The sequence below is a fragment of the Panthera leo genome, chromosome B2 (assembly GCF_018350215.1).
Source record: "Panthera leo isolate Ple1 chromosome B2, P.leo_Ple1_pat1.1, whole genome shotgun sequence".
In the NCBI taxonomy this organism is placed as follows: domain Eukaryota; kingdom Metazoa; phylum Chordata; class Mammalia; order Carnivora; family Felidae; genus Panthera; species Panthera leo.
This window is the reverse complement of record NC_056683.1, coordinates 109,699,556-109,711,937: the sequence shown is the minus strand read 5'-3', so window position 1 is coordinate 109,711,937 and position 12,382 is coordinate 109,699,556. Positions and strand designations below refer to the sequence as shown.

The 12,382-nt window shown below is 39.3% G+C and overlaps 1 protein-coding gene across 8 annotated transcripts in view; it reads right to left on the bottom strand.

The window, feature by feature from the left end:
- The window catches only part of HSF2 (heat shock transcription factor 2), a 43,973-nt gene extending 35,878 nt beyond the window's left edge, over positions 1–8,095 (bottom strand). For 6 of the 8 annotated variants that reach the window (XM_042939727.1, XM_042939726.1, XM_042939729.1 and 3 more), the window contains exon 1: positions 7,903–8,095. In XM_042939727.1, coding sequence (XP_042795661.1) covers positions 7,903–7,995 — 93 coding nt within the window. In that variant the 5' untranslated portion in view covers positions 7,996–8,095. Of the gene's footprint in view, positions 1–6,819; positions 6,945–7,311; positions 7,540–7,902 lie in introns of those variants that run through there. The other 2 variants (XM_042939724.1, XM_042939723.1) reach the window with 2 other exon arrangements.
- Positions 8,096–12,382: the final 4,287 nt, after the last annotated feature.

Sequence of the window (12,382 nt, the reverse complement as noted above, 5' to 3'; positions counted from 1 at the left end):
GAGCCACCCAGGTGCCCAAAATACATAATTTTATTAAACAAAATGAATTTTAAAACATGTCTTGTTTATGGGAATATTCAATATCATAAAGACTTCCATTTTCCCTAATCTGATTTAGTTTCAATGCAATTCCAATTAAAATCCCAACAGATTTTCTTTGGTGGAACTTTAATTTAAAACACATACAGAAGAGGGGCACCTGGGTGACCCAGTTGGGTGAGCGTCCAACTTCGGCTCATATCATGATCTCACAGTTCGTGGGTTCGAGCCCCGCATTGGGCTCTGTGCTGACAGCTCAGAGCCTGGAGCCTGCTTCGGATTTTGTGTCTCCTTCTATCTCTGTCCCTCCCCTACTTGTGCTCTGTCTCTCTCAAAAATAAATAAATGTAGGGGCGCCTGAGTGGCGCAGTCGGTTAAGCATCCGACTTCAGCCAGGTCACGATCTCGCGGTCCGTGAGTTCAAGCCCCGCGTCAGGCTCTGGGCTGATGGCTCGGAGCCTGGAGCCTGTGCCTGTTTCCGATTCTGTGTCTCCCCCTCTCTCTGCCCCTCCCCCATTCATGCTCTGTCTCTCTCTGTCCCAAAAATAAATTAAAAACGTTGAAAAAAAAAATTAAAAAAAAAAATAAAATAAAATAAAATAAATAAATAAATAAATAAATAAATGTAAAAAAATATATATTAAAACACGTACAGAAGAACAAAGACCAGCAAGAGTCAAGGTACTCCTGAGGAATAAGCTGCCCTCCCAAAAGCAAGACAGTATAAAGCTACAGTAAGACATGCGATGAGGGAAGAAAAAAAAAAGTTCAATGGAATGGAATAGAGACCCTAGAAACAAAATCACAGTATCTACCTGTGATTAATTTTGCTATAAGACATAGGTAGCAATACACATCACCACAGAAAGAAGGAACTACTCAATGAAGGGGCTAGGACAACTGAGTATTTATATGGAAAACAATGAAACTGAATTCCTTACACCACTCACAAAAATCAATTCCAAGTGAATTAAAGACTTACACAAAATATGCAAACTTTTAAAACTTTCAGGAAAAAAAGAAGAGAAATAGAAAAGTATTTTTCTCTCCCTGAGGTAGAGGTAAGAAAAAACATCCAGAAGAAACAAAAAGCATGAACAAAAAAGATGAATATATTAAATTATACTAAAATTTAAAACTTGTACTCATCAAAAGATAAGCTTCAAACTAGGAGAAGATAGAAGCAACACATAAACCTCCAAAATGTATATACAGGATATACAAGGAATTTCTACAAATATTAAAAAATAAACTACCCAAAGGGCGGCTGGGTGGCTCAGACGGTTGAGCGTCCGACTTCGGCTCAGATCATGATCTCACGGTTTGTGGGTTTGAGCCCCGTGTCAGGCTCTGTGTTGACAGCTCAGAGCCTGGAGCCTGCTTCAGATTCTGTATCTCCTCTCTCTGCTCCTCCCCCACTCACCTCTCTGTCTCTCTCAAAAATAAATAAACATTAAAAAAAAAAAAAAAAGATAAGCCACCCAATAGAAAAATGGTCACATACTTCATAGAATAGGTAACACATATGGCCAATAAATATGAAAAGGTGTTTGAACATATTAGTAATCAGGGAAATATAAGTTAACACCTCATTGAGAGAACACTTTACATCTACTAGATCAGTAAAAAATTAAGAACAATGATAATATCAAGTTTTGAGGATGTGAATTAATGGAAAATCTCATGCATGGCTAAGTATAAGAGTGTTTAATCTCTTTGGAAAACAATCTGAACTATCTTCAGGTCGAAGAGTTCATATCTTATTTTTGAGCAATTCCACTCTTCAACATAGGTACCTATATATACCTTAAAGAAATTCTTGCTTATACACACCAGGATAGGTATATAAAAATACTCATAATAGCACTTGACACAGTTGACCATCTTCTCTATCTTGAACCATTTTTTTCCATTAACTACTATAACCTTACTCCCTTGTTTTTCTCCTATTGCACTGTTCCTTCTCAATCTCCTTTGCTAGCTTTTTCTTACTTTCCTGCCCTCTAAAAATCAGAATGGCCTGTCTTTTAGCTCCTTCCATCTCCATTTCTCTCCCTGGATGATCTCATCCAGTCCCATGGCTTTACCACTCACAAACTCCAATGCCAGTGTCTTATATTCAAACATCATATTCAACATTTCCACGTGGATGTCTTGGAGTGTAGAACTCATTCAGACTGTTCAAAAATATTCCTGTTTTCCTTCCTAGCACTGAACTTCCCTACCTCCTTTGAAATTAGGTGTAGTCATATGAATAAGTATGGTCAACAAAATGTAAGCTAAATTTTCAAGTAACACTAGTGTTCATTTGTAATATCAAAGTTAATACGGCCAAACAGAATCTCTACCTGCATTTCTCTGAATACTCTCCCATCTGAGCAAATGGTATCATTTATCTTCTTGTTTAGGCCAAATCTGAGTCATTCTTAATTCTTCTCTGTCTTTCCTGTACTCCAGACAATTTATTAGTAAATTCTGCTGCTTTACCTTTAAAGTAGATACCAAATCCAACAACTTCTCACATCTGCACCGCAAATACCCTAGTCTCAGCTACACTCTTTTCTTTTTTTTTCAGCTACACTATTTTCAATACCATAGTGGAAAACTGTGATAATCTACAAACTAGTTCCCTAGATTTCCAATCTTCTTACTACAGCCTTAAGGCCCTATACCATCTGTTCCTGCTACTTCTCTAACCTCAATCTCACATTCTCTAAAGATATTCTAATCACAGGGGCCTTCTCCAATCACATGAACATGCCATGTTCAAAGCCTTTACATCTGCCATTCTCTTTCGCCTGGCCTAATTGTTCAGGTGTCTGCTCAAACATCATGTCCTCAGAGAGGCTTTTCTCATCGATCTACCTAAAATGCCCACAAATCCCAGATAACTATGTGCTAGTTATCAGTTTATTGCTCCAAATTCATTTTTCATTGTCTGTTTTGCAACCGTGGGGCTGGGTCCCTTAAATATCTTTTTCTAGAAGGCATGGTGATAAGCTTTGTCAATAGAAGATACTAAAGAGATTATAAGAGGAGGGGGGTTCTCCTTCCTATTTCCTGGTTCCTCAACATTGGCAGGCTCCTACAGTGTAGGCACATCCTCCAGCACCTAGCTCTTGCAGTACAGAAGGTCAGCAGCAGAAGGCCAAAAGCTTCCCTCAGCTTTCTCTCTCCCTTCGATGGTTTCAAACCAGAGTATTTCTAGCAAGACATGTCCCCACGAATAGCTTTCAAGGGTGCTCTAGAACAAGGACTGATAAACCTTTTTTTAAAGGGTTAGACAGTAAATATTTTGGGCTTGCAGGTAATAATACCTTATAGACAATATGTAAATATATTGAGAATGGTTATGTTCCAATTAAACTTTATTTACAAAACAGATGACTGGACCATGGGCAATAGTTTGCAAACTGCTGCCTTAAAGGAGTATTTCTCCCACAAGTTCTGAAGGATGAGCTTCCAATAAGTTCCACTAAAGTGGCACCGGTGGTTTCTTTGTCATTAAGTGAGACATAGTCATATTCTTATAACTGCCAGCCCTATATTCTTTAGAGTGTTTACTCCAATTCCTCTGATATAGTTAGTAATTCTACATTTTCCCTGTTTAAAATATTTAAAAGTAATTCTTTCCTTCTTTTATACTATGTGACTTCTGTCTCCTACTTAGTCCTAACTGTTATCTCTCTTTAACCTTCTTTATTTCCTTCATGGTACTTACCACTAACTAAAATTATATTATCTGTTTGCTTACTTTTTAATTATCAGTGTCCTCCACTAGAATATAAGGTTTATAAAACCACTTTGTTCACTAGTGAATGAATTCCAAGTACCTAGCACACTGCTGGTCATAACATACTCATGATAAATATTTGTGAGTAACAAAATAAATGAATCATTGGCCACAGTGGACCAAATTATCTTTTTAGAAGTTTAACTCTTGGATCCTGTCAGATGAATGCCCCTTGCTTATATTTTTACGTGCTCTCCCTCTCTCATACAACCCTCCTTCACTCATACTCTGTGTATCTGTTTATGTCATTCCTTCAGTCTCCACTCTACAATTAGTAGATAACCTCTGAGTGCAAAAATTCCATCTTACTGCCATTTAAACCTGTGAGACTCAAACAATAGAATATAGAACTCTCCCAACACATTTCACAAGGGGAAGAAAGCCACTACTGACTGTGTAAGGTGGGAGAGATGGGTAGCTTCTTTTTAGGCTTTACCCATAAAGGTTGGCAAGCTTCCAAATAACAACAGTTGTTAGTGCTCAAATTGGTACTCATTTAAAAACATCCAAAATATTCTTAAATAATCTAATACTTTAAACCCATTAATCTAAAACATTTTTCAGAACAGAAATTTGTAACATTTTAAAAACAGTCCATAACTTTTTAATGTTCACCAGCCATTCCTTCTGAGTCTTTTGTTCACTCCCTTTTATGTATGCAAATAGAAAATACTCATCAATGAATCTTTCAACTTTTCTGTAGATTCATCTAAAGTGGATTTTACTCCTATTCTGGCACACCTGTGGCTTTCTTGTTTTCAACTTAGTGTAATAATGCAATGGTTTCTGGGAAGCTCAAAACGATACCAAAACATCAGAATCTGGATGCTCAAATTAATTCAAAACAGCTAGAAAACAGGAGACTAATTCTGGTTTTGCTCCATTTTCCTCCTATTTCCTGATCTGTCTATACTGATTTGAGAGAGATGGAGAAATAGGAATGTCAAAGGGCACAGATGGGTATGAGGTCTCTAGCAGAAATCACTTCTTGGTCTTCTCAAACAATATGAACAGAGACAAAGGTAATAACACTAATAAAACAATGACTTCCAGTTCTTTCCTGCTTTTATAACTGCTTCACTTCGACATACACTATCAAATTTCAGTAACAGTAAAGACTGTTCCTCACTATCAATGGCAAGAACTTCCATCCAACTTCTACAACCTCTTGTCCCTGAATATCAAGTTTCTGCAGTTGCTTCCAAGTTAAACCTGTGCCTTCTGTTTAGGACTTGGTTACATTTAAAACAGCTTTAAGTTGCCCAACAGTACTATCTCTGTCCCTGATTCTGGCAATAGACTGCCTACCAGAGCCAAAATAGCTATATAAAATTTTGAAGTTACAGAAAATGTTAAAAAAAGAAAAAAAGAAAAAAGAAACTTTCAAGGGGAGAATATGGGAAAAAAAATATGTACAAATATCTTAAAGACACTCTGATCCAAAGACATTTCTATTATTTGAATCAATAACACATTTAGTATAATTTTGATTGCTCAGATTATATTTCTATAATTAATCATGATAATGGGGCATTTCATTTTTCATTTTTGTCATATTACAAGTTTCAAGAAAAACTAGCTCTAAGAGTAAGTCTTCAAGAATCTTAAGCCAAGCTTTTCAAACTGTAGTTGGTTAAGTTTTTCCTTGCCTTACTCTCAAGCTAGAGGAGTAAATTATTTTCCACAAGTTAAAAAAAAAAAAAATTGCATAAAAGATTTCCTGGTTTCCAAAACATCTGCTGCTTCTAAAAGGTCTTAATATGATTTTCACTCAGATAGTATAAATGCTAAATTACCTTGACAGAAATTCAGCAAAACACATTTGAAGGAAACCAGAAACAACCATAAATAGCAACTTTTAAAAGATAAGAGTAACTTATTTAGTTTTTTTCCATTTAACATCATTGTTTAATTAATGTTTTACCTTTCATTTCATTGTTAACACTGCTTTTGGAAAAGTCTATGGGAAAGTAATAGAGACAGACGTCCTAAGCAACTAAGCTAAGCTCTAGACAACATTAATCCAGAATTGTCCACTGACTTGTGAAAGGGTAACATTTTGATATAAACTAAATATTGTGCCAAGGTGTATTAAGGGAAGTGCTTCTGATGGAAGACTGATCTGAGAGGTCAAAAATCTATGTTAGAGTCCCATCTCCAATAATGGGCTAGCTTTGTAATTATGGATAAGAAATCTAACCTAAGCCTCAACCCTCATCTATATAATGATGAGGCTAAACTGGATTATCTCTAAGATTCTTTTCAGGCATAATTTTATTTTTATCATCCCTACCACTTCCATTACATATCCCAAAAGATTTCATTGATTCACCATTATTAAATACCTAATGTGTCCTTGGTACCAACACGGTCTCTGCCCTCAATGAATTTATATTTTAACTGTCCCATTATGTATAAGAAAATTAGTAAAACATAAGCTTAGACCTATGGGATAAATAAGAATTATTTTTTTTAATGACCATACAAGCCAAAAACGTATAATAAAGTCAGCTTGGGTGGGAGAGACTCTCAGTCCAATCTCTAATAAATACAAGGCTGAGTAACAGCAGTCTGTGCTGATCCATCCCTGTCAACTTTTAATCCTTCTGACTGATGAAAAGCATGAGACATCTGTTTATTTTTAAGTGTATGCTGGCGGCTGGCTTCCTTATTTTCACCTTTCTTTGTACAACTGTACAAAATTGATCAAATACTTAACACACACCATCCAGCTGATGATACTGACCTTCAAAAAAATTAAGTCCTAGAAGGGGTATAAAGAAATGAACAAATGACAGTAATACAAGAAAGAATATGGAGTTAACACTAGTCAGAAACTCCCATGTACTCAACACACTGCTCCCTTTTAAAAGTAAGTAAAAGTGAGAGCTATAATAGGACAGGAATAGAAAACAGAGAAAGAAGGGAGGTAACATTTACTCAGCACTTAACAGGTGCCAGGCACTGTGAAGGTAGTTTTCACTTACTCTTCGGCAACCCTCTAAACAACTAAATACCCCAAACAGGTAAGAAAAACCCACTCCGCAACACAAAATGATTCCAACAGCCTGAGAGTGCATTCAAACGCAAATGCACTATTTATGTAATAATCATTCTGCTTAGAATCTTGTATTTGGAACTAGAAGGGTCTTGCATCACCCAGGCAACCCATTCATCTTAAGGACGATGAAACTTAGGCCAGACAAGATAAGGTGCTTGACTAAGGTCATTCCTGTTTAGTGGCGGAGTTGGGATCAAACCAATAGTCAAGGCATCATATCCCACTCTCCCAGTAACTGTTCAGCGAAATTTAGTGATTCATGTTAGCTTCTCACCAAGTTACTGAACACCTGTCTATTAGAGCACTTTTACTAAAATAATCACAAAAATCCGTTTACATATACAAATGGCTCAGAATTTCCAAAGAATGCTGTACCATTTTCTATACAAGATTTCGAAACCCAATGAGAAACAGTAACCTGCGTTTGAACATTTGCCTGTATCCCTCTGACTGCTCTCCTCATAAAGAACCCAGCGCCAAGCGGGGTGTATTTTTTAGTGAGGAGAATCGGGTCGCTGAGGTAAAGATTTCCTCAGACAAACCCTCGCGCCCAGGGCTGCGTGTGCCCTCAGCGATTCGTAACCCGCGAGCCCGGCGGGAGGACGGAGAATGAGTGTGCAGTAACGTGGCTCCGGCGCCCTCGGCTCCTCGGCCGCCTTCGCCCTGCCGGGCCGGTTCCGAACGCCGACGGGGCCGGACCGTTACGGGGCCTCCCGGGCCGCGGCGCGGGCCGCCCCTCCCCCACCGCGGCCTGAGCCAGCGGCGCCGGCTGGGACCCCCCGCGGCTCCCCGCGCGAACAATACGAGGGGTCCCTCGCTAGGCTGACCGCCGGGGCCCGCGCCACCCCGCCACCCCGCGCCGCGGGCCGCGCAGAAGGCGTCGAGCCGCAGGCCGCGAGAGACAGCCCCACGGGAGGGAGAGAGAGGGGGAGAGTGAGGGGGGGGAGAGAGAGAGAGAGACAAGGCGGTTAGTCAGGGGGTTCGGAGGCCGCCGTGCCCTCACCCCTACCTGGCTCCAGGTGATGAATTCGTTGGTATGGGTTTCCTCCACAAGCGTCCACAGCTTGCTGAGGAAAGCCGGCACGTTCGAACTCTGCTTCATTGTTAACCAGACGCAGGGATTCCAAATTCTACACCCGAACACGGCGGTGGCGGTGGCGGCAGCAGCGGCGGCGGTGGTGGTGGTGGTAGTGGTGGTGGCGGCGGCGGCGGCAGCTGCTGCTCCGGGAGAACGCCCACAACGCAGGCGCAGCAGCTCCCGGGCCCCGCCCCCCAGCCTCGCCAAGCGCGCAGCGAGGCGGGGAGGACCGGCGGCCGCACATGACGGACAAGTCTCGCCGTTCGGCCCCTGCGCACTCGTCCCGCGCCGGTCCCGCTTCCGACCAATCCCAGGCGCGGACCACAGGACAAAGAAAAGCGATTGGGTGCTGCACACGAGAAGGGGGTGGGAGCAGAAGGGGGCGCTGCCTTCTCATTCGCCTTTTATACAGTAGCCGTCACTGTAGCGGACCTTAGGCTTAGTGGGCTGTGTTTGGTTGTTTCACGTGGAAACGGCTTTGGGTTTCTGAGCTGTGGCTGGGAGGCTACAGAAAGTCCTCGGGGGTATTCAGCCATAAGTTTGGCAAGCAAAGTGTGGTTTGCGCCAGGCAGGAGGAAGTATAATAATTCACATGGGGAGGGGGGCGGGGTAGGGAAGCAGCTTTCGAACGTGATGTGCTAGGCCCCAAATTGAAACTGTCTTAAATAAGGCTTGCAGTTAAATTTTCATTAGGCGAAAACGGTTCCATTAAAATACGTTTGTCAAAAAGAGGAATTTGAATAATAACTCTTAACTAAGTGTGTACTTCAGTGAACCAGGAGCGGTAATAGACCTTACGTGCTGTTTTTAATCTAACACACAGTGAATGCCAACTATATGCCCAACATAAAAATAGTCTCATTTGTACCCTTTTAATAAATTAAAATAATCATTTCTGTATATACTTAACAGGTATATTTTTGTTTCCCAGAGACTGTCTGATACAGTGAAGAAAAAAAAATGAACAAGGAGTCAGCATATCTGAATTTAAAACCAGCTTCAAGGACAGTTTAGTGGATATTAAATTACACTGGTCTGTGTAATTTAGAGTAATCTCTTAATCTGTCAGTGCCAGACTTCCCCTTTTCCTCACTGGAAATAAGACTATCCCCCCCCCCTTTTTTTTTTTACCCATGTAAGATAATAGGTGTGGAAATATAAAAAAATTGTACAAAATTAAACCTTTTTTTTTCAAAAGTCAGCATGTGAATATAAGAATATACAAACAAATCAGAGATAATAACTTTATACAAAATGGTGGCTCAGTCGGTTAAAAGTACAATGTCAGCTCAGATCATGGTCTCATGGCTCCTGAGTTCAAGCCCCACACAGGGCTCTGTGCTGACAGCTCAGAGCCTGGAGTCTGCTTCGGATTCTGTGTCTCCATTTCTCTCTGTTCCTCCCTGCTTGTGCTCTCTCTCTCTTTTTCTCTCTCAAAAATAAATAAATACTTAAAAATTCAAAAAAATTCACCATAGGATTGCTTTACTTCCTAGGTGCATGAAAAAGAATACATTAAAAAGAAAATACATACAATTTCCAATGAGTAAATATTTATTGAATAGTGAGTTTGTGTTCAGCCCTCATCTATTTGCTGAAGCAAAATCAGATATATGACAGGATACATCCAATGTGTCTGCATAAAAGAACTAACATTTCAGAGTACTTATATATGCCCAGGGCTTTGTCCATATTATCTCACTTAACCCTCACAACAACCCAATAAAGCAGATTTTATCATCCCATTTTTCTAATGAAGATTCTAAGGCCCAAAAGTGAATTAATTTACCTATATAGCAGTTAGCAAACAAGAGAGGGAATTTACACCCAGGGTTTATTAAGCTCAAAAGCCTGTGCTCTTTCCATTGTATGATGTTGGCACCACCTCAATCCTTAAGATGCTTACATTCTAACTCAAGAAACAGGATAAACACAATGATCAGCAGTCATTTTTTTTTTTAAAAAAGAACTAAATTTATGGCATAAAAATACTAGGAAAGTTTAGAAAGACAGTTAAGTAAATTAAGGTAGTAAAGGAAGATGTCACGGAGGATGGTGACCTTAAGTTGGGTCTTATACAGTACAATTGCATATGGATAGCTGAAAGGAAGACAACAGGGAGCAAAGATAGGAGGCCAATAAGCATGGAGAGTGACAGCTCAGGAGGTAAGATTGGTAGTGTCTGAGGGGAAAATGTGGCCTAGTTTCATGGCACTGTAGTATTTCCATCTTAAAAAAAAAAAAAAAAGGTGTGGTTAGATACAAGCAGAAGCTACTCTTTGAGCATTCAACCTGTAGGCTTGTGGGTTATGGGCTCTGTACTTTAATGCTTGGTTTAATGCTTTGCTGTCACCATCTTGAAATTCTTCATTTTTGAACAAGGTATCCCGCATTTTCCTTCTGCATTGAGCCCTTCAAATTCTGTAGCTGGTCTGCTTTCAATATATTGCATGTTATATATCAGTGGCTCTCCAACTTAAACATGCATCCAAATCATGTGGAGGGGGAAGTTGGTCAATATAACAAATAAACAGGTATCACTTTGGATAGTATTTATCCACTCATGAGACCAGCTAAGGAGATAAGTTGTTAACCAGGAAACCTGGTGATATGACCAGGAAATAGATGATGTGTCTAAAATCACATCGCTTTGGAATTGAAACCATGTCTTTCATAGTCTGAAACATGTTTTTTTTTTTCCTTTTATACCAGTGTACCTCAAACTTAAGCCTACATTAGAATTGCCTGGAGGGCTTCAGAAAAAAAACAGATTGGTGCTTTTCCTCCTACTCCACCAACTAGATCTGAAGTGCAGGTTTCTAACAAGTTCCCAGGTGATGCAGCTGCTGCTGACCTTGAGAACCACTATAATAGAGAAAAAATTAGTAAGCTGACCTTCCTTTGCTAACATGTACAGACTTCTTGTTACTCACCCTTCACCTCTTAATAAAATCCAGATGTTCCAGAAATAATTTAAATGACTGTTTTCTTTTTCTATGAACCTAATCCTTAATATTAATTGTAATTAATAAACTTTTTGAAAACTTTAAGCACTGACTAGAGACATTTTGGGGGGAAGAGAAAATCATTATTGAACGATTTGCACTTATATGACACTCAGTTATAAAACTGGGAAGGGAAGAAAACCAAATCAAGCTAATTTACAGTTATTTGCCACCTACAAATCCCACAAATACCAGAAACAGATTTGACCCAGAGTTCACAATTCTGAAATATTTACAATAGTAGAGAATAAAAATGTCACTTTCTTAAAGTGAATTGCCTCCTGTTGACTCCAAATTTAAAAGTCTAAATATATCTGTGGCTCGTTTGCAGCCTGAGTGTAAGATTTGGAAGATTTAGAATAACATCAGAAAATATGAGTGGCCTAGGATCTTACTTAGGAAACAGAATAACATATTGTGGGACACTTTGATGCTTCAAAGCCTCTGATTCAGACTGTACAAATTCTACCTAATCAACTATGCAAAACTACTTGGAATCAGTAGTGCAAGCAGAACTGGCTTTTAAAGATTATTTTCAAGCATAGTATGACTGAAACCAAAGGGAAACTGCACAGAGGTTTCCATCTACATTCCTATCTGGACAAGTTGTTAAGTTTCTTCGATTTTGGAATGAAGCAGGGGGGTTTAGGCAAATCACTAGGCGCCTCCAAGTCCTAGATCCTTATGTATAAAATATGAGTGAAAATACCTGTTGTACACACTTCACAGAGTGGTTCTGAGGATCAGATAAAATGCTTCTTCCTCCAGCCCACCTTACAATCTTTCGAGATATCTTTCTGAAACACAAATCTGAAAAGTTTACTTCCTGACTTAAAACCGTTCAGTAGCTTCCCATAAATTTCAAAATAAATTCAAACTCCTGAAGATGGCATAAGACATCTTTTGTGCTCTGATTACACCTATCTTTCCAATCATTGTCTACCACTCTTCACCTTACCCTACCCTTAGCTATACCCACCTGCTTGATACCCTACTGGTCACGTTATTTCACACCTCTGCATATTTTTCTGCAAGCTGTTTCTTCTGTGTAGAGAGCCCTTCCTCTACCCCATTATACCTCAAGTTTCTCCTTAACCCTCAAGATTGAGTACAATTCTATACAGAAGTCATCTCTTTTATGAAACTTCCCTGGAGACCTTTATTATAGCACTTATTATATCATATTGTAATTATTTACATGCATTTTTTATACTACACTATGTAACTCCAACATAAAGAATAGGTCCTATTTATATTTATTTTCATCTTCAATGGCTATCACAGTGCCTTGTACATGTTCAACTCTCAATGAATATTTGTTGAATTAATCAATGAATAAATGAACAGTTGAGTGTTAAGACCATTTAGTCTTCCATGGTTCCAAAAATTTGGCATTAGTTGTTCTT